The 23244-nt window shown below is 39.9% G+C and overlaps 1 protein-coding gene across 1 annotated transcript in view; it reads right to left on the bottom strand.

Annotated features, from left to right (window-relative positions):
* The window catches only part of FBXW4 (F-box and WD repeat domain containing 4), a 108315-nt gene extending 99783 nt beyond the window's left edge, over nucleotides 1-8532 (bottom strand). The window contains exon 1 of the mRNA XM_063307067.1: nucleotides 8187-8532. Coding sequence (XP_063163137.1) covers nucleotides 8187-8410 — 224 coding nt within the window. The 5' untranslated portion in view covers nucleotides 8411-8532. The remainder of the gene's footprint in view (nucleotides 1-8186) is intronic.
* Between the last annotated feature and the right edge of the window lie 14712 nt (nucleotides 8533-23244).

Below are 23244 nucleotides of genomic sequence, written 5' to 3'. Positions count from 1 at the left end.
AAAAGTGAAACTCCTTCAGAGTCAGAGGAGGAAATGGAAACTTACCAGTCTGAAACCAGGAAAACAAAACTCCAGGCTGAGTCAGCAGCGCAGGAAGAATCCACGGCACTGATTGGGCAAGATTTGGGGGAGGATTTGAATACACCAATCAGCGCGTGCCAACAACAAGCTGAAAAACGCATGCAGGAGAAGGCAGCCTGATTGGCTACAGGAGACTCCAAGCACGCCAAAGATCGGGATAAAAGGCAGCCGCACAGAGAGTGAGCTGCTGGAGACAACCAATCCTCTAAGCCTGCAGCTTCGGAAGAAGAGTCCTTACCAGCGTCAGAGGCAGCGTCTGTGGCCAAAGAGGAATCAGCGCCTGAGCTCCACTCCAAAGAGGAATTGAATCTTGTGTCTGCTACAACCAAGGAACCAGCATCAGCCATGCTTCACCTCGCATCCAGCCTTGAAACTCCGCAATCTCCACAGCAGCGTAGTCAAGCCAAGAGGTTCCCGCATTGCCGCTTGTCCTCAGTCTGGTGCAACCGCGCTTCGCAGACTCAGCCAAGTTTGGGTTTTTCACAACTATCTTGTTCAGGATCCGTGTTCCTGGCCACTCCAGGGGTTCCAGCCAAGTCCAGCCTAGCTCCAAGTTCCAAATCTTGCTCCAAGATGCCCGTCCAGAGAATCCAGCCTAGTCTGGTGCTTCCAGCCGAGTCCAGCCTTGCTCCAAGTTCCAAGCCTTGCTCCAAGACACCCAATCCAGAGAATCTAGCCTGTCTGGTGCTTCCAGCCAAGTCCAGCCTAGTTTCAAGTTCCAAGCCTTGTTCCAAGTCTCCAGCCTCGAGAACCCAGCTCAGTCAGGGGCTTCCAGTCAAATCCAGCCTTGTTCAAGTTTCAAGCCTTGTCTCCAAGCCCTCAGTTCAGAGTACCCAGCCTGGCCCAGAATCCTCAGCCCAGTCTAACCTTGTTCCAAGTTTGAGTCCTGTTCCAAGTCCTCAGCTCATTCCTGTCTGCTGCTCGTAGTTCTGCTTCTAGGTCCATTGAGCCAGTGATTCAGCACCAGTACCAACCAGTACTGTTCCAATTCGAGAACAGTTGCCTCCAGCCTTGCATTCCAATTGAATCCAGTCAACTTTTACAGTGGAAGGTCCAGTTCCCTGCCCTGCTGTGTTCCAATTGGGCTTGTTTCACCAAGTTTTTGCACATCAAGGACTTATTTATTGTAAATAGTTATTTAATAAAAAATATTCATTGAGAACCTGTCTGGTGCATAGCCTGAACAGGAAATGTTTATGTTAAAATTATCCTCCAAATGTGTAAGTATAAACCATATTTAATCTAGCTGAACCAGTAAGTCTACATCATTAGCTCACATATTTATTTTTACCCAACCTGCCTATATATATACATACACACACACACACAGATGATTATTCATCTGGTGTTAATGCTAGTGTTAATCTTTGCATATGTGGGTGTTGATTGCTGGTGAGGAGGTGTTCTGGTCGTTTGGTTTTTCTGTTGTCTCTTTTGAATGGTATGTAAATATTGTTTACCTCTGTGTGTCTGTTGATGGCTGCTTTGTCTGAGTGCCAGGCTTCTAGGAATTCTCTAGCATTTTTGGATTTGGCTTAGTTTAGGATGCTCACAATTTCCCAGTTGAAAGTATGGTTAAATCTGTGCATGTATTATGAGATTAAATAGTTTTCATCAGGTCTTCTGACTGCTAGTTGGTGTGCGTGGATGCGTTCTGCTAGTCTTCTACCTGTCTGTTCTACATAGTGGCTGTTTCAGTCCTTGCACTGTATGATGTAAATAACTCCTGTTTTTTTGAGCACTGTATATTTTTTTAATCTCACAAATACTTGTTCTGTCTTTCATTTTGAAGTAAGTCATGCTTCCAACTACTCTACTTGACCCTGTAAATTGCATATTAATAAAAGATACAAACATTTCCTGGAAGGAAACACAACATAGCACAGCCAGCATGCAGATACTAAATCCTGAAAGGTATAATAATCCTACAGTCCACACCCCTAGTGCCAACAAACTATTATTCCAAGCACTAACATATAAGGTATTTCCTTTTTCTTCCTGCCTCCCACTATCCAAACTCTTGATTTGTTTCCTTGTATTCTGTTGAAGAACATGTTACATTTTAATCTTATTGCCAAGCCCATAAATTACATTTATCCATTAATGATGTCAAATGTGTTACCTGAACCTCTAATATCAGTTTCAGCTTAAGTAATGTTTCCTATGATTAAAAGACAGTGTACTGATATTTGACTCCTGCCAACCTAGCAGTTCGAAAACATGCAAATGTGAGTAGATTAATAGGTACCGCTTCGGCGGGCAGGTAACGGCGTTCCGTGTAATCATGCCGGCCACATGACCACGGTAGCGTCTACGGACAAACACCGGCTCTTCGGCTTTGAAACGGAGATGAGCACCGCCCCCTAGAGTCGGACACGACTGGACTTAATGTCAAGGGAAACCTTTACCTTTACTTTACTGATATTTGAAATTTAAGTCCTTCAGAATTATCACAGAAAGTAGACTATAAGATCCACAAAGGCCAGAGTTTATATTCGAAAAAGTGAGATTACAGAAAGCTCCTGAATTTTGTTTAAAAAAACTACAGCAATGTTTAAAAATTGAAAATGACACAGAATGTGAAACTGATTATGATTCTGCTGTGTTAAGTGGATAAACCCACTAGCTCATCTAATTTAGCACTCCTTATATTATTTTAACACAGCAATCCATATGCTCAGATCCTGTAACAAACAGTCAAGGATTAAACCTGAACCTTCTGCACCATCGAATTGTGGTTCCTCCAATATTTCTTCAAGAAGTACAATTTCTCTTATATGCTACTACTGATAGTTTTATAAATAGTTAATCCATTAGAATGTTAACAGTAGCTTTAGCATCCAACTATTCCATGAAGCACTTACAATAATACTAGAGCCAGTCTGGTGTAGTGGCTAAGGCATCAGGCTAGAGAGTGAGTTCTAGTCCTCCCTTAGGCATGAAGCCAACTGGCAGACTTTGGGCCAGTAGCTCTCTCTCAGCCCTAGGAGGCAGGCAATGGCAAACCACTTCCAAAATCTTGCCAAGACAACTGCAGGGACTTGTCCAGGCAGTTGCCAGGAGTCAACACTGGCTCAAAGGAACAAAAAAACAAAACCAAACAAAACCCCACCCTAATAATACAATTTTTCTCATTGCATCGTTAGATACTATATATAACTTGTTTTCCACCCTATTAAAAATGATCCAAAACTGGAAAGTGTGACATGTGCTAAATAAACTACATCATACCTTAGTTTCCATTTAACAGCTTTCCATATTTTTAGCTATATACTGTACATAGGTAGTTAAGGTTATTTGAAGGACTGCTTCTCCCCAATTACATCTACCTGTCCTATCAGGTCCAGTAAGAGGGATATGCTCCAGGTCCCATCAGTTAAGGAGTGCTGTCTGGTGAGGCCTAGGAGGAAAGCCTTTTCTGCTATGGCACACACCCTGTGGAACATCACCCCTTGGAGATTAGATTGACCCAATCCAGCTGGCCTTTCGAAAGACCCTTAAAACATGGTTTTGTCAATGGGCATGGGGACCAGAGAACGTGGCAGAGCTGGCACAGTGCTTATATTGAGTGTTATTGTTAGATGTGATTACCTCGGCTATGAATTTTATGATTTTTTTATGATTTTTAATATGCTTTTATATTTTTTTGTTTTTAAAATTGTTGCATTATTCTTTTGTTGTTGTTTTTATATTTGTTTTAACTGTTTGTAAGCCACCCGGAGTCATATATATCAGATGGGTGACTATATAAATTTGAAAAATAAATAAATAAATGTGGGCATTCTCTAGATTCAGCAGTCACAATATTTCCTATGGCTTTAATATTTATACATAACATCTAAATCAACATCTGAATTTTTTTTAATCTTTATAAAGTGAATGGCAGATGTGTACTGATCAGGGAAGATATTATATTTTCTTCCTCTTTCTAGATCATAACTCAGAACACAGCTGTATCTGTGATTGTCACACTAAAGGTCAGAAACCACCTCCAGTGCTAGTTCTTTTTATCAAGGGACTCAGACATATTAAAACAAATGCAGATTTACAACTTTTATGCACCTTTGTTGTTGTTGTTGTTTATTTGTTCAGTTGCTTCCGACTCTTCGTGACTTAATGGATCAGCCCACGCCACAGCTTCCTGTCGGTCGTCACCACCCCCAGCTCCCCCAAAGATGAGTCCGTCACCTCTAGAATATCATCCATCCATCTTGTCCTTGGTCGGCCCCTCTTCCTTTTGCCTTCCACTCTCCCTAGCATCAGCATCTCCTCCAGGCTGTCCTGTCTTCTCATTATGTGGCCAAAGTATTTCAGTTTTGCCTTTAATATCATTCCCTCAAGTGAGCAGTCTGGCTTTATTTCCTGGAGTATGGACTGGTTTGATCTTCTTGCAGTCCAAGGCACTCTCAGAATTTTCCTCCAACACCACAGTTCAAAAGCATCTATCTTCCTTCTCTCAGCCTTCTTTATGGTCCAGCTCTCGCAGCCATACGTTACTACTGGGAATACCATTGCTTTAACTATGCGGACCTTTGTCGTCAGTGTGATGTCTCTGCTCTTAACTATTTTATAGAGATTTGTCATTGCTCTTCTCCCAAGGATTAAACGTCTTCTGATTTCCTGACTGCAGTCAGCATCTGCAGTAATCTTTGCACCTAGAAAGACAAAGTCTTTCACTGCCTCTACATTTTCTCCCTCTATTTGCCAATTATCAATCAAGCTGGTTGTCATAATCTTGGTTTTTTTGAGGTTTAGCCGCAAGCCAGCTTTTGCACAAAGTCTTTCACTGCCTCTACGAACTACGGACAGAAGTTTGCAACACTGTTCAGGAAGCAGCAACAAAATACATCTCAAAGAAAGAGAAAACCAAGAAGGCAAAATGGCTGTCTGCTGAGATACTAGAAGTAGCCCAAGAAAGAAGGAAAGCAAAAGGCAACAGTGATAGGGGGAGATCTGCCCAATTAAATGCAAAATTCCAGAGGTTAGCCAGAAGAGATAAGGAATTATTTTTAAACAAGCAATGCGCAGAAGTGGAAAAAGACAATAGAATAGGAAGGACAAGAGACCTCTTCCAGAAAATTAGAAACATCAGAGGTAAATTCCAGGCAAAAATGGGTATGATCAAAAACAAAGATAGCGAGACCTAACAGAAGAAGAAGAGATCAAGAAAAGGTGGCAAGAATATATGGAAGACCTGTATAGGAAGGATAACAATATCGGGGATAGCTTTGACGGTGTGGTCAGTGAGTTAGAGCCAGACATCCTGAAGAGTGAGGTTGAATGGGCCTTGAGAAGCATTGCTAATAACAAGGCAGCAGGAGACGATGGTATCCCAGCTGAATTGTTCAAAATCTTGCGAGATGATGCTGTCAAGGTAATGCATGCTATATGCCAGCACATTTGGAAAACACAAGAATGGCCATCAGATTGGAAAAAATCAACTTATATCCCGATACAAAAACAGGGAAACACTAAAGAAAGTTCAAACTATCGAACAGTGGCACTCATTTCACATGCCAGTAAGGTAATGCTCAAGATCCTACAAGGTAGACTTCAGCAATTCATGGAGCGAGAATTGCCAGATGTACAAGCTGGGTTTAGAAAAGGCAGAGGAACTAGGGACCAAATTGCCAATATCCGCTGGATAATGGAAAAAGCCAGGGAGTTTCAGAAAAACATCTATTTCTGTTTTATTGACTATTCTAAAGCCTTTGACTGTGTGGACCATAACAAATTGTGGCAAGTTCTTAGCGGTATGGGGATACCAAGTCATCTTGTATGCCTCCTGAAGAATCTGTATAACGACCAAGTAGCAACAGTAAGAACAGACCACGGAATAGCGGACTGGTTTAAGATTGGGAAAGGAGTATAGCACGGCTGTATGTTCTCACCCTACCTATTCAACTTGTACACAGAACACATCATGCGACATGCTGGGCTTGAGGAATCCAAGGCTGGAGTTAAAATCTCTGGAAGAAACATTAACCATCTCAGATATGCAGATGATACCACTTTGATGGCTGAAAGTGAAGAGGAACTGAGGAGCCTTGTGATGAAGGTGAAAGAAGAAAGTGCAAAAGCTGGGTTGCAGCTAAACCTCAAAAAAACCAAGATTATGGCAACCAGCTTGATTGATAACTGGCAAATAGAGGGAGAAAACGTAGAGACAGTGAAAGACTTTATGCACCTTACAATCTAAAAACTCTACTTATTCACATACCCCTGCATACCTACTCAAACTCACATTGTAACAAGACTAAAAACATTTTGAGGCTTCAGAATTAACACAACTATCAGCTTTTAGAGTCAGTACAAATGGCTTGTGCTTTAACTATAAAGAACTACAGCTGTGTAGCCCAAAATTATTCTGATTGGAAGAATACATGAACATTGTAGAATTCCTAAACCAGACTTTATCTGTTTTGAAAAGCAAACCTCAACCTCACACAAAAACTGGGAAAAGAAATGGGAAAGTCCATCCCCATCTTTGTGATACAATCTCACCTATTTGGCATCTTTACCCAACTCACTGTAGGCTTCATCCACATCAGAAATACAAAGAGGACTTCATCACCAAAAAAGAACGGATTCATATTTGGGAGGAAAAAAACAAATTTAAGTATTTGTACAAGAGGCATCTATCAGTCTATCCTGTGGAAACAGACAAATCTCTAGCATTGACCCCAACCGTAACTCTCTTTGTCAATATAAGGTATGACATAAACCTGATGAAAGAAGCAAGAATGCTTTGTGATTGTTTAACATAATCTGTACTATAGTAGACAAGTATGAAGAAATCTACGCCCCAAAACTATCCCACCTCTAACTGGTAAGACTAAGGCATGCTACTCAGAACTAAGTATCACCGGTTATATCCACATGACACATGGAATCATAAACTACAGAAGCCCATTTTAGCCTAGCATGTTCTATGAACCCAGCATACATTATAATTGAGAAACAAGTTAAACCATGGTTTAAAAATCCACAGGCAAGCATATCACTTAAGGCCAACCACTTAACTCAACAGGTCTGTGAGATCAAAGAAAGCATTTGTGCATCATAATTTATTTCATTAGATGTGCATACACATCTGATGATGGAAATCTACGAAATGTTACGCTATACAAAGTCTATTTTTAATGTGCTAGTAGACTACCTTATCCAAAAATAAAAAGGAAGCAAAACCCTTTATTACTGTTTAGAAGGCATCTAAAAACACATTTTCTATTGTTTTAGCCATGTTTTATATTTGTTATGTTCCTAATTTTTTAATGGACACTTTTGCCATACCTTGTAACATCTTAAAGCAGGGTTCCTCAACCTTGGCAACTCTAAGCTGTGCAGACTTCAACTCCCAGAATTCCCCAGCCAGCAAAGCAAAGCTGGCTGGGGAATTCTGGGAGTTGAAGTCTGCACAGCTTAGAGTTGCCAAGGTTGAGAAACCCTGCTTTAAAGTGTATACGTTTTCTAACTAAATTTTAGAAAAGAGAAAAAAAAACTTTTTTCAGACAAATGCTGAACTCTTTTTAAGCAATGACATTGTTTTCAACTGTATTTAATCATTATTTAACTTTCTCTGTTGTGCCTGTATGCGTGCACACACCTGTGTGTAAAAACATGATATGCCTCTCAAAATGAACTACAACAGCTTATTTCCTAGACTCCTCTAAAGTGAGTAGCTGAACTTGTGCTGAAACCGGTAAATTCGGATTTGCCTTAAATGTGCTTCTAATTCGAACCTGGGGCGGGGCAAGTGTCAAAAAAGTGGAGTAAGAAAAGTCACCAGCAATATCGTATCCAATATAGCCGGCTAGTATATTCCAGGGAACGTAAGATGGGGAATTTCCATTTTGAGCAACTGAATCCAAGGCTGTTGGGACCCAACCCAACCTGGACCTCCCACCTTCACAAAGCAAAGCTTCTCGCCAGGGCTTTCAGCGGTATTTCCCCCTCCTTCCGCCCCGCGACCACGCCATTACAACACAGCCCTCCTCCCTTTAACTGAGCGGGCGGGCCTTGGTTTCAGAGTCGCTCCTTAGCAACCAGCTAGGCCGCGAAGCCTTGTCTTTTCCCAACCAGCCTTCCCCAGCCTAGGCGCTTACAGGTCGGCGCCCAGCGCGCTGAAGCCTGCGTTGAGGCAGAAACGGGCGAGGCGCCTCCACAGCACATCCCGGGAGGTGAAACGGCAAAGGCGGCGACAGGTCTGGCCCAGGCGGCCCAAGGCCCTCGCGTCCAGGTACGAACAGATCAGCAGCAGCAGTTCCTCCGGCAGCGCCCACAGCGGAGAGCGGATTTCGGCCTGCGGGGGGCTGCTCGGCCTCCCCATGGAGGGTCGACCTTTTCCAGCCGGGCCCGGCAGCGACAAAATCAACAGCGGGTACGCTGCTGCTTGCCGGGCCCGGGTAGGCCGTCGCTACTCGGGGCGGCCGTTTCTGCCCGCCCGCCGGAGCGGTCACATGGGTGCGCCCGGCCCTCCAGAGACCGGCCTTCGGTAATGCATTAAACGCATGAACTGGCTCTGTGAGGAACTCAGGATGGAAAAAGACAATAGGATGCTCTTTCTCTGCAGGGCCAGAATACGTTCCTCGCTAGGAAAGACTAGTTGAAGGCAGGCCTAGTTCTAAAGAGCTGACAGGGTAGAGTGATTCGTTGTCTAGCATATTGTGAAAACCTGGACGGTTGTTTCAATTCATGCAGGAACCCAGAAAGCGGGTCGAGTAACAATGGGCAAGTATATTACAGTATGCAAACGTAACTACTCATGCTAGGTTTATTACTTCTGTAATAGTAATCTGCATATTTTCCTCCCTCATATTAAATACTTATTACAGCTTAATTTAAACAGGCATACATACGAAGTTTTGAATGCCACAGGTCCCATATTCAGGCCATGGTATTTCAAGATAGGACTGGCAAAATTACTGCCTTAAAGGCTGGATAATTGCTGCCAATCAACTATCCTGAGCTAGATGGACCAACAAGCTGTGATATACTGAACCAATCACATTTTGGCCTTTCATGTTGTGTGAATCTAGAACTTAACCTGGTTAGGTGATGATTCAGTGTATCGCAGTCCCAAAATATTAGGTGAGTAAAGCATGGTTCAGTTAACCATACTATATACGAATGTACAGTATTGTGCAACTACCGTACAGACAATAGAAATGGATTTGTATCTTCCTAGTTCCTAAAGAAGAGATAGGTATCTATATTACTTGAATTGCCAAATGGGCATTTCAGAAAAGTTAAACCTATATATGTTGAGATAGGACTTCAAAGCAAATTGACAATTATTCTACAGCTAATATCGCTGTGCAGTATGCCAGAAGTCCAAGCTGAAGTTTTTCTTGTTATGAAACATCAGTGCTGCTAAAAATTCAGGTTCTTAATTGTTAAGTGAGAATCCATCTCTGAGCTACTTCATATTTTGGAACTGTCATATTTGAAAAAAGGAAAAAATGTGTTCTGTAAATGAAGGACTTCTTTTATATCCTGTTACTTCTAATTAGTACTACACTTATAATATAGCCTTACTACAATACTTAACCAAACAATCCTGTAGAAAAGATACTCTATGATCCCAGACATTTCATGAAACTATACAAAATGCAAGTAGTACATCTTCATTTGTCCTATTAAGACACTATATTCTGTCTTAGATACATGTGTAGATACTAGTGTATAGATACACTATATCCTATGTCCTATTAAAACACTATATTACACAATCATAAAAAAGAACTTTTAAAAAGCAGCAATGGTTTTTGCATTTTTATAGAGGATATTGAGTGTTAGAAAATTTGGTATATGTATTAATCTAACTTTGAGGACTTAAATCACAAACATACTGTATACTCTGAGGGAAATTATTCTCAACTATATTAACTGGTATTTCAGATAAGGTGTTAAAGAATCACTCAGTATACAGCTTGGGTTCTATACACATGCATAACTACCTTACAAACTTACCCTATTTATTTTGAATTGTCATGAAGGGAGACATTAGAGACTGCACAGAATAGTTCACTCATATCTATATCTAGCTATATTCTCCAGATGTGTCTTTTCATAGAGAGCAATAAGTATTATTACTATATATTAAGAAGAATCTGATGTTCCTACAACATCTCAGAAACATCCATCTATCCATCATGGAGAGACTTTATTATCTCAGTTCAGCACACTCTCAGGAACAATGCAAATATGTTTAAGTATAGTCATTTAATTTACCTTTTGTCCTCAGATACCCCATGCTTATCATCTCCATAACATCTGAAAGTACAACTGACTGTTATTTGCCCAATATCTGACTGCTTCTTGTCCATTTCTTGTTTCTTTTCATGTATACTGGAGCAGTCAGGGTGAATGAATGAAAAATATATTTAATAAAATGCATATCATCATCAAAACAGTTGAATATGTGTGTAGATGCTATTTTTATATTGCCAAGATCCCTGCAGAAGAAATATATTGATAACTATTATTAATATGAGCTACAGAACTCACAGAGCAGATTTCGCTCTCAATACAACTGTTTTTTCCAAGTATAAAGGGAAAACAAAGGGATGCAAGTAGTGTCAATACTGTCATGTAATCGAGTGAAAATTAGAATCAAGAATCAATTATTGTATTGCCTGAGACAGATTACCTATTCGTTTGTTTCAGTGGAGCTGAAAGTTGGAAAAGCTGATTTCTTCAAACTCTTTGTTTGAAACAGATATACTATATTCTAAACAATTTCTGTTTATAAATATGTCAACATGCTTTTGTCATATCTAAACTATACAAAATGCTCAAAATCTGAAAAGAAAAGGTTTGGGGATAATTTATATTATAACTCTTGAATGTAAGAAATTAACTGAATGATAAACTGTATTCCATAAAGTTTCCACAGATGTGGAAATGTCTTCATACATTCAAGGTTTTTTGTTTGTTTGTTTTTTGCAAAATAGAGTATCTCTTTATTATAGTCCAAGACCAGTTTTCATCTTTACATAGACGTCATAAATAAATAAAATATATTTAAAATGCTACAGAAGTTATCATAAAATATATCTTTTTTATAACAAATGTTCATGTAAATATATCAACAGCTTCTACAAGCCTGAAACAACATTTACTATTTTGTAAATGATATTGGGGTGCTTATCTGTTAAAAGAAGTCAAACATATTAAGCTTCTGCAAATCTAGGATGGTGTAGTAGTAGTAGATGTGAAATAAGTTCCATACAAAGATCCTAATTAAAAGAGATGTCCAATGGTTTAAGCTGTTCCTGATCCACAGAGGAAGCCACATATTCATGACACAATTTATTGTTGAATTTGCTCTCTAGTGGAAGTATATTAGGATCTTTAAAAAAAACCTCTCCAAGATATGGGTAGAAACAAGTTCTTAAAATAATAGGTTTGCGGGATATGCATGAACTTTGGTCTCCATATTTGGTACTCTAAAAAGTACTAGATTGATTTGCAGTTCTATGTCTTTGATGCACTGTATAAGTAATTCTCATAGGCATATATAACTGATGTTCTGGTCCACATTTTGATAAGTTATACACTGCATTGCCAAACCAGCTAGATCATTGCTTATTCATAAATAAAGCTGAAAATCAGTGCATATGCTTTTAGGCTTCATGTCTAGAAAGCAGCTAGTTGGCACAAGGCATACATCCAATTTATCCACTTTGTTTTTATTACCAAATGTGAAAAACATGTTTCCTTATAATAAATAACATGCATCCCCAAAGCCATCAGATTTTGCAAATTTGCATCAGGACTGTCCTACACCGTAATCCGCAAAAAGTCATTCTCATACAGTATACCACTTGGAATGCATTTAGTCTCATGTAGTTGCAGGCTTCCTCTTTTCTTTTTTTTAATGTCCATTCTATCATTTAAGTGTTTCCTCAGGTTAATAAACTTGTTTTTTTCTCTTTCACTTGACTACATAATTAAAGGCATAACTTTCATTTCATTTGCAGAGTTAAAGACAATTGTTTCTATTGCTTTCAGTCACTCCTGCCACTAAATTACCACCACTCAGATCAATTATAAGCATAAGAGTTGTCATTTAACTTTGAATAATAGTCTCACTAGTATCTGTCTTCTGATACCAGAGTTGCTGAACTTTCAGATATTATTTCAGTTTGAACCCACCATTTTTCTCTAAGTTCAAGATTTCATAGAATTTATGAAGAATGGAAGCTACCCACCACTAATCTGTCTTTTCTGGTTCCTTTACTGTAATTTGAACTGCTTTGGAGAAAATTATACGTTTGCTATGTAATAAATAAGTTTCAGCTGAAGGCAGAAGCAAAATTACAACATCAAAGTCCACATAGGAACACACAATCAAGAGATGACAGGAAATAAGCAATTTTGGAACCTCCTGCATAACAACAATAATGAAGATAACTTAGATTCCTGTAGTACCTAGCCTTGTCAAAGTTTAATAACATTCTGAGTACTCCATATAAACTTTCAAAATCGAAGAGAAGAATGAAAAGAGGTGTTACATACTTTAGTGTTGCATACATTTCTTGAAGATGGTCTGTTAACTATCTGTGTGAAATAGACATACATACATCTTGATACAATGATTAGAATAAGTTTGGCTCATTTGAAATCAGTTTTAATAGGTTCATGAATATAAAAAATATTTTTTTAAAATTAAAATCCTGGACTTTCTCAACTTATATAACTGCAATACTCTAATAGGTTCTGCTATCATAGGCTACTTCTATACAGTCTCAAAAGAAAATCATCTGGAAGAATTAATCAATATGCCTGACTTCAGCCTGCTGTTTTGGATTGGAACTCTTTTAAGGGAAGCTTGCTAAACTTTGGGGGACTTGTTTCTCTACTCTGTGTGTGTGTTCACATTCACATTTTTCTTCCCACTCATTAATTTACCTTGCAAAAACTAGTAAAGGTTGCAACTACCTCTCTGTGTGCATGTGTGTGCTTGGCCTGAGATAGGACAGGTACAACTGTACAAGAGCCAGGTTGATGTAGTGGTTAAGGCACCAGGCTAGAAACTGAAGACCGTGAGTTCTAGTCCCACCTTAGTCATAAGCCAGCTGGGTGATCTTGGGCCAGTCACTGTCTCTCAGCCCTAAGAAGGAGGCAATGGCAAACCACTTCTGAAAACTGCAGGGACTTGTCCAGGCAGTCTTTGAAAATTGGACATAATTTAATGGATTAAAAAAAAAGTGGTTGTCTAATTTTTTGCAGATATGGTAGCCCACTCAGGTATCACACAAGAACCGTAAAGGTCAAACCCAGAACTGGTGGCCACCTGGAATGGGAAGGAAGCTGAGGCTTTGGATCAGATCACACGTGAGCGGCCCCTCCACACCCATGGATCCTGGAACTCCCCATGGTTTACAGACAAGTTGAGGAAGATAAAGTAGGTGAAGAGAACCTACAGCACTACTGGCAGATGACAAGGAGCGAACCCAACTGAACACAGGCTAGAGCTGCTATTAGAGCCTACCTCATGATGGGAAGGGTGGCAAAATATAATTTTTTGTCTGCCCTTATTGCATCTGCAGAGAGCCACCCAGCGGCCCTATTTCAGGTGACCTGGACCCTCCTTGGAGGGAGTAATTCCAAAGTTTACCTACAGGGTTGCTGTGAGGAATGTGCTAGGCATCTGATGGATAAAGACACTTGGATTTGTTCTACATTGGACACCAGCCTTGAAGCAGGGCAGTGGAAGCTATGGAGACTAAGTCTTGCAAGGTTATCCGGGAAGAGTTTGATCCAGTTGAGCTTGAGAAGTAGACAGGGTTCTTGTTGCTTTTAGTTTGGCCACCTGTCTATTAGATCCATGCCCCTCCTGGCTCGTCAAGGCTGCCCAGGAGGGGACGTGTGATTGGGTCTGGGCAGTGGTTAATTCTTCCTTGAGGGAGGGGGTGGTTCAGCTTGGACAGTTTTAGTCCAGTTTCCAACCTTGCCCTTCTAGGGAAGGTTGTAGAGAAGGTGGTCACACTGAAGCTTCAAAGAACTGAATGAAATGGATTATCCCCTTTCAGTCAGGATTCAGGCCAGGTTATGGGACAGAGACAGCATTGATGGTGCTCTTGGATGATCTCTGGTGGGAACAGGATGGGGGTAGTGCATCCATCCTAGCTCTTCTTGACCTCTCAGCGGCTTTCGACACCATTGATCATGATATCCTTCTGACACTTGCTGGAAGTCTGAAAGCACAAGAACTGGTACTTATGAGACCACCTTCCCTTGACTTGAGGAGAAGATGGCCGACTGAACAGACACCCGTGACTCAGCAGGCAGACCTGGCAGCATGTGACTCTTGGGGGTGCAGGCAGGCTTTTCCTGTTGCCCTAGAGTGTTTTCATGGATAGAAAACACTCGGAATCACCCCATTTGTACTTCGGAACATCAGCTTGTAGCCTGAGGATCGTCAACAGTGTTGGCACTAATCTGGTAAGGGAAGACGGGGGATACCACCCTTTTCCAGACCACGCTGCAGCCCCTTTGGGACACTAGGTTGAGCCTTTCTCATTCCTAAATCACCCAATTTATATATTTTTAAGTTTTATACCTTAAGAGAAACTCTCCACAGCAAGAAGAAATGAATCTCTTGGTGTTAAACATCAATGTTTCTGGATTACTCTTGAAACCTTCCTTTAACTGCCGGCTTACTTCCCATTTAAAATTTAAGGAGGACTGAGAATAAATAACCAGCTCTCTGCTACTATTTTTGTACCTAACTTGAAGGATGTAACTTTTTCCTACACGTTTAATTTGATGTTTTATATTTTCAGCTTTCTGTTCACTTTCCTTGGACACTGTATCTGCTGGTTTGCATACTTTTTGTTTTGTCAATATAATTCAATAGCTTCTGGAAGTCTTTCATAGGGAGCTAGATTTTACTTATTGGACTACGGAAGACCTTAAGGGGACTGTTTCAGGACTCTGTGCTGAGCTGCGTGCTAATTTCAAACAAATTCTCCATGAAACTACTCAAGCTATTTTGCAAGATGTTTGGGATATTATTTTTAAATGTATCAATTGGCTGAGGACTTTCTGAAGGGAGAGGAACAGATTTATCAAGAAGGAGGCATTTTTCACGATCGGGAGAATCCAGAATGTGAGGAAATGCCAGCTGATGAATATGTGCTGCTCATGAAGGAGCTACAATTCGACTTGCAAGATAACAACTGGTCTGTTTGTCTCAGGGTTTGTTTTGAGAATGAGATAGCTCTGTTATGTGGGAAGTCTTTTGCGGACTTTCTAAGGGGGCACTTGGGCTCCTTGATTCATTTATTTAAAAATGTCCTGTGTATAATATGGAGACAAATAAATGTTCTGGTTTATTATGAGGTGGGATAAGAAATTAAGAATAAGTATGTGGATTGATTTCAAGGTTGTATTTTTCCGTAATGATTCAAAGTTAGTTTGATTTTTTTTAAGGCTTAATAGGGGCAAAGAAGATGAATATGTTAAAGAGTGAATGATTAAATGGGCTAAGAATTTTGGGTACAATATTATGATAGAACAGTGGGAAAATATGTGGAACAAAGGTCTGAAATTCACTTTGAACTATAATTTGAAAGAGAATTTTTATAAAATGATGTAGCATTGGTATTTAACTCCTGATAAGCTGTCTAAGATGTGTAATGGGATATCAACAGTCTGTTGGAAATGCTCACAGGGGGAAGGAACTTTCTATCATTTATGGTGGACTTGTGGGAAAACTAAGAAATTCTGGAACCAAATATGTAGTACTATTCAAAAGATTCTTAATGTGGACTTAAAATTGAAACCAGAGCTGTTGCTCTTGGGTTTGATGAACCAACAGCTTGAAAAGCAACATGGAACTCTGTTCTTATACATGATAACAGCAGCAAGACTCTTGTATGCTCGAAGATGGAAGAATGCACAAATTCCCTCAATGGAGGACTGGATGATTAAGTTGATGGAATTGGCGCAAATGGCTAAGCTGACAGCATTGATAAGAGAAAACACTGTAACTAGATTTGTTTCCATCTGGAAACCGCTCTTGGACTATTCGCTTGTAATGCAAAAGAATGAAGTCTTGCTTTTAGGTTTTGATGATTGAATGGTTTTATTTTAGAGATACAATGTTACTAAATGTTTAATTGTAAGAGATTAAGTTTTAAGTACTTTTATACCTGTGCTGGAAAAGTTCAGAAGCCACTGGTCTGATATGTTTTTTTTGCTTATTTCTGCACCATTTTAGCCTTTCCTGTTTCTTTTTTAGAATTGTATTCTGTCGGTCTTATATTCTGCATTATGTGTCTTAATTATAACTTGAACAATTAATAATTTTAAAAAGGAGAATTAAAAATTTTAAAAATGTCAAAAAAAGAGACAACACCTTCCTTTCACAGGCCAAGGTGTCAACTCTCAGATGTTATGGAACGTTGGGAAAAAAAAAAGATCATGATAATCTTCTGGACCAGCTCCAGGAGTTTGGGGTGGGCAACAGCGTGCTGTGTTGGTTCTGTTCCTTCCTCTGGGGCTGGTTCCAGTCAGTGTTAATAGGAGGGGAGAGGTCCAGTCTGCAGCCTGTACTATGTGGGGTGCTTCAGGGCTCGGTTCTTTCTCTCCTCCTATTTAACATCTACATGAGGCCTCTGGGTGAGGTCATCCAAAAGTTTGGGGTGAGGTATCACCAGTATGCTGATGATACCCAGCTTTATATCCCCACCCCAGGCTTCCTGACTGATGCTGTAGACATCCTATCCCAGTGTCTTGGGACTGGGCAGGGGGGCTGGATGGGGTGCAACAGGCTTCAGCTCAATACAGGCAAGACTGAGTGGCTTTGGGTGTTTGGACCCTATGGTGCCAGGGACTTTCCATCGTTGGTCTTGGATGAAGTGACACTACCTCACACAGATCCAGTATGCAGTCTGGGGGGCCTCCTGGACTCATGGCTCCTGCTTGAAAAGCAAGTGGCAGCTGCGGCTAGGAGGGGATTTACTCACCTTTGGGTTGTATGCCACTTGCACCCGTTCATGGACCAGGAGGCCCTGCTTACTGTCATTCATGCCCTATGACTTCCTGTCTGGATCACTGCAATGCACTCTACATGGAGCTGCCCTTGAACAGCAGGAAGCTTCAACTGATGCAGAGTATGGCAGCAAGGGTAGTAAATGGCACCAGTTATTCGTGAGCTGCATTGGTTGCCAATGTGCTTCTGGGTGCAATTCAAGATGCTGATTGTCACCTTTAAAGCCCTTTATGGCTTGGGACTGGGTTACTTGAGGGACAGTCTCTCCCCAGTTGTTTCTACCTGTCTGATCCAGTCAGGCAGGATGGGCATGCTTCAGTCCCGTTGGCTAAGGAATGCCAGTTGGTGGGGCGTAGAAGATGTGCCTTTTCTCCTGTAGCACCCGTCTTATGGAACACTCTCCCTCCAGAGATTAGGATGGCCCCAACCCTTCTGGCTTTTTGTAAATCCTTAAAGACCTGGCCCTGTGCTCAGGCCTGGGGCCCCAGGTGTGCAGGGACCCATTTTGTGGTTAATTTAGTTACAATGGATGTTTGTATTAATGTTTGTATTAATATAATTGTTATATTTTTAAAATTTTGGTCACTGCCCAGAGTCACTTGGTGAGATGGGTGGCCATAGAAAATAAATAAAATGTGTTAAGCCCAAGGAAGCAGGAAAGTATTAAAAAGAAATTCAGATTGGCTCCCCCCCGCCCTGCCCCCACCAACTCCTTGGAGTATAAGAGAGAGGGAAGAGAAAAAATGGGAAGATTTGCAAGATTCTGTTACTTTAGCTATCTCAATAAAATATACTTCTAGTCATCCTGTGGAGTCAGATTCCTGATCTATCTACCTTGATCTTTTCCATGTTTCCATTTTCAGTGTCTTTGCAGATATCGTAATACTGCTTCTTGTCCCTTCTAACAGCTCTCTGAAATTCTTTGTTAAGTTCCTTCCTGAAAGCTTGTTTTGTTTTTTGTTTTTTTGTCTTTGGCTTCTTTTCTTGGCAATTTCCACCATTTCTTCTGACATCCAGTTTGCTTTCTTTTGTGTCTTGATCTTTGCAGTCTCTTTTCACATTCATCCTTAACAACTTCTTGGAGTTCATTACACAGTTCCTATCATTCCCTATCAATGAGGTTTAGGACTTTATCGTGATATCTGATGTTCTCCCTGAAAATGATGGGTATATTCATCTCATGGAAACTGGTTGGTGTCTTCCATTTTAACTTGATCTGGAACTTACACATAGCAGTTCATAATCTGTTCTACTATCAACTCCTAGCCACCTATTTATTTAATCAATTTATATGGCCACCCATCTCAAATACATGACTCTGGATGACTAACAGTATTAAAATAAGTAAAAAACATACATATACACATATACATATATAGAAAATAAAACAGTAACCAGGAAAAATCACAAAATAGCCATTAACACAACCCAGAAATGGGCTCCATGATACACCTGTCGCCCCAGGCTAGAGCACAGAACCAGGCTTTTAAGGATTTATGAAAGGCCAGCAGGGTTGGGGCCAATCTGATCTGATGTTCTAGAGGATGGGTGCCACAGCAGAAAAGGCATGTCTTCTAGGCCCCACCAACTGGAATTACTTAGCCAACAGGACCCAAAGCATGCCCATCCTGCCTGACTGGATCAGACAGGTAGAAACAACTGGGGAGAGATGGTCCCTCAAGTAACCCGGTCCCAAGCCAAGAATAATTCTATGAGAAACAATAAGAACTACAGTTGTGAACGAGTTGAGAGCTGGATCAGAACTGGCACTATCCTTGACATTTGGATCATCAATATCTGGAGAAAGTAATAGGTTTGCCCCACACTCAACATTATTTATTCTAGTTTTTTCAAGATGGAGGAAAAGCTGATAATCTTCCACTTTGTATCCCATTAGCTATTCAGACATAGACAAAGGTCATTATTAGTTTTTATGGAAGAAATTGATAGATGTGCAACTGGGAAGGTTTTGTTCAAAAAAAGAGAGAAAAGGAGTACAGGATATTCTGTCCCCACCAATATAAGTGATCTTCTTCAGGATTCAAACCATTAGTTATTTATTCTTCCAGAATATCAGCATGAAGGGGCTCAACCTTCCTCCACCACAATTTTAGATTTTTCTTTGACAATTCACACTAAATATATTGTGGCTCCTAAGCACATTCAATCCTCATTGAACTCCCATTGGGGAGGTGGTTTCTTAGGTGTTCTAAAGCTGTTTCTTATGTCTGCAAACCTTGGAATTCCCTTTGTGTGCTCAGTCCCATTCCACCCTCTTCTTTCTCAAAGCTAGAACTAAACATGCCTTTTGCATTTAATATTCTAGTTTCTTTAAAAAAAACATAAATAGCATTAGTTGAGGGGGCAAATGAGCAGATATTTAATAGAATCAGAAAAGTCAAGATGTGGAAATTTAGCCATTCCATACAATGATCTTGAAGAAAATTCAACTTCTTGCAATGAGAGAAAATCCCCTTTGGTGCCAATTGGGAATTATCCCTGAAGAAATAACAGCTTTCTCCACCGAAGGGGAAAAACTAATTAAAATTTTGTCCCATGCCTGTTTTAATTCTGTGAATTAACAGTGAGAAATCTAAAATTGTCTTGGTCCTTCTGACATAAGTAACACTAGAAGAAAATAAGAATGGTCATAGAATATATTGCTCAGCCTTAGAAATATTACAGCAGTTAAAGGAAATCTATGGCTCTTCACTCTCAGCTAGAATAACCACCGTAGTACTATAGTCAAGAAAATTTGAATAGAATACAAATTCTTCCCCTCTTACAGGACTGGCCCACTTTTAGTCAGGCAGCTGCAAGAGCCATGCAACTTGACTAGATGAACCCTTATATTCCATTTGGTGCTTCTGCTAAAACCAACTTCTGAAGTAATGGCAATGTGTTATTAATGACTTGCTTCCCTCCACATACACACAAAGCCACCATTCCATGGTTTATGCCCCTTTTAGGCTGCATTTAATTCAGCCTTAAGTGTTCTGCAAACCCAGGCCATGTGATTAATTTATGTGAATACAATTTAAATGGATTATTATGGAAAGGTATGTAGAATAAGCCAGGAATTTGATAGCCATAAATCTGCAGAGATTGGTCACACTCTGGTTTGCATATAGGTCTCTGGGGTACAAATTAAGTAAATACCAGGGGGTGGGGGTGGGAGCCAACCTAACCAGATTTAAGATAGGAGAGAGAAATCTGTTATCAGGAGGAATTATCCTACTTGTGTTCTAAGTAAACAAATACTCTGTGATAATAAGTTTATTAGATCTTATATAAATTATCTCCCAAGAATAGGTTTCTCTGGATAGGACAGTGATTCCTAAAAAAAAAAAAAAAAAAAGACAACTGTCTTTTTCTGTGAGGTGTACAGGAATTTACATAGTCTTGTGTAATGCAGTGCACAAGATGCTTTGCAGAACTTCTAACAAATATTTGTCCAATTTAGTGCCTTTCACATTGCTGGGCTAAAGCTTCCCATCTTCCTAGCCAGCATAATACGTAGTCCAATATATCCAGAGTGCAACCAGTTAGAAAAGATATTATAACATAACCAGAAATCACTGGGCATTATATTGAAGAATTACCTCTTCATTACCTGACTGCCATTTTTATTTGCAGTTCATTTTTCAAAAACCTGCTCTTTATGCTGCTCAGGCTTTTTACTTCTGCAAATGATGCTAGCCATGTGGATGAGATTTTTCTCTTGTTTTTCTTTCCAGCTAACACTTTTGTGTATTCCTGAAATTCAAGACACCTCTGATACTAGTGAGGTACTTATCTGTAACGCCATCACTTTGAGGGATTAAAGCCAGTTACTTGTTACACACTTAGATCAAGAGTTATCTGAGTAGAGAGGCTGTCCTGTTAGGGTTGGGGAAATCTGGTTTTGATCTTGAGTTGTTTTGATTTTCCCTTGAGAGCAAAACCATGTTATTTTAACTCCTGAATAAGGTGGGCTACCTGGCTGAGTCCCTCTCTTCTTTGGCAGAAAGGATTAGAAACTTCTACAGAATCGGCTCTCTATTAAAGCAGAGTGCTCTCCATTGAGTGGCAAGGAATGGAATTGTTTTCAGATTATATGTGTGTGCATGCGTGTCTTTCCCACATCAAAGACTTTGATGGAAGTTGTTCACGCTATTGTCAGGAATGCAGGCATCGGCACAAAGGTGATTAGCAAAATTGCTTTTCTACTAGAGAAGCACAAAAAATTATCAAGGGATTAAGGGGGATAAAAAAGGTTGCATTGAATTTGGGGTGCAGTCTTCTCCAAATTATGCTTCATGGATTTCACTTCTCTGCAGAAGAAGCAAAGCAAAGCAGAGCAAAAGAGTGAGAGCTGTTCTGCATTTATGACATTTTAAAAAATATTATTTATAGCTATCAACTAACCCCAAAGCCCTGTCCTCTGAGCTGTTGGGCAACTGCACAGTTCTGAGTAACTTCATTCATTAAAAAATTAAGACCATAGAACCATTTCCTTCCTTTGAAAAACACCAAGTTTGAAATCTGAAATTAAAAAAAAACATTTTGACCATAAGAAAAATTTGGAATATTCCTGTAAAAGAACAACTTGGATCAATAAAAGGTACAGTGATCTTCTACTGTTGCTCTCTGAGGATCTTATTCTAGTAAGATTTTGTATCAACTAGTCCAACCAAGATATAATTTCTCTTACATGAGTACCTAGCATCTCCCAGCTATTCAGATTCTGTCTCCAGATGCAGCCTCAAGTATATTTGGGTGTTTGAAATATTAAGCATGATGAGAGAACAGGACAAGCACTGCCTGCACTCTGATTGTGTCTTCTGAATGGGAACAAAATAACCATGTTCAGGTGAATATGGTTCCAGCTTCACTTTAAATGCCACCTAACCATATTGGGAGCATCCCTGCCTCCTTTCCAGACTTTAACATTTTCAAACTCCTGAATCAGTCTCTTCTGACAATAAAAAGAGGTAAGTATTAATAGCTTTTGAAAGATAGGGAAACAGATATGTAGCAAAATCTGAAACAGCAGGCTTGGCTGGTCAGTGGTCTAATGTCTGTTCCCTCCAGTAAATTCAATATTATATCTACAGTAATTTAGGATTGACTGTAATCGACAAATCATTTTATAGCTTGCACTAAACAGACTGAAAGCCTACTATGCATTTCTGTACAAAAGAAAGTTTCATTTAGTTCAGTGAGGCTTACTCCTAAAGACTCTAGGTAGCTATAAATCCCATAAAATGCAATAACCCTTATGTCTAACCAAATAAGTTTAGGACTGTGCCACTATTAATGTAGCCCAGGTTCCTGTATATTTATTTAATTTTGGGACCAGAATTCTTTGTTACCATGCAAAACTTAGAGCTCTGTGTTTGAATTTTATTTTATTGCCTCTTTTTAACCAAAATGTTTTTAAGTATCTCTTCACAAGGAGATCATTTTAACTTTAATCCAAACAATGTCATCTCTCTCTGTGCCCCAGGCTATATCAGGCTGTCACTCACCAGCCAGCTGTGGAATTCTGAAAGATTCCATTTAAAATGCTTTACAATTCCAAATGCACAATTTCTAATGCCACAGTGTGACTGCCACACAGACTGTGAAACGCCCCAACCCTTCAGGCTTCAAAGGCCGGACATCCTTGATCTCCAGAAGGAATGTGTTTGAATCCTGGGTCTTTTTAGTGGGCTCTTACAAAGATATTTATTTTAGGAGAAGCCTCCCCCCCTTCACACTTGAAGCCTGACCTTGCTTTTCTAGAAATCAATAGCAAAATCCCACCTACTCCTTTGATAGCAGAATTGGGCCCATTTCAGTGAACATTTTTTGTGGGTTGCTGAAAGCTTTTGTCATGAACAATTAGAACTTCATAGAAAGACTGCTTGAGCCTACTTTCTATTTACTGCAAAGGCAAGAGTCAAAGAAACAGTCCATAATATGTCTCTCCACCCCCCCAACACACACACAAGATCCACCGCCCTTTTAAAGCTTCTCATTTGCATTACTCTCCTTAGTCATGTCTCCTTTAAACATAAAATTATGTTCAACAAATTTCTTTTCTGCTTAATTAAACTGTAAATCCCCTATCCTGACAAGGAGGAATTGATTTAGTATGCTATATTCCCTAGAAATTTATAGTTCAGAATAGTTTT

This window comes from Candoia aspera, chromosome 6 (assembly GCF_035149785.1).
Source record: "Candoia aspera isolate rCanAsp1 chromosome 6, rCanAsp1.hap2, whole genome shotgun sequence".
Lineage (NCBI taxonomy): Eukaryota > Metazoa > Chordata > Lepidosauria > Squamata > Boidae > Candoia > Candoia aspera.
The sequence above is the reverse complement of the archived record's forward strand: the minus strand, read 5'-3'. Positions and strand labels throughout refer to the sequence as shown.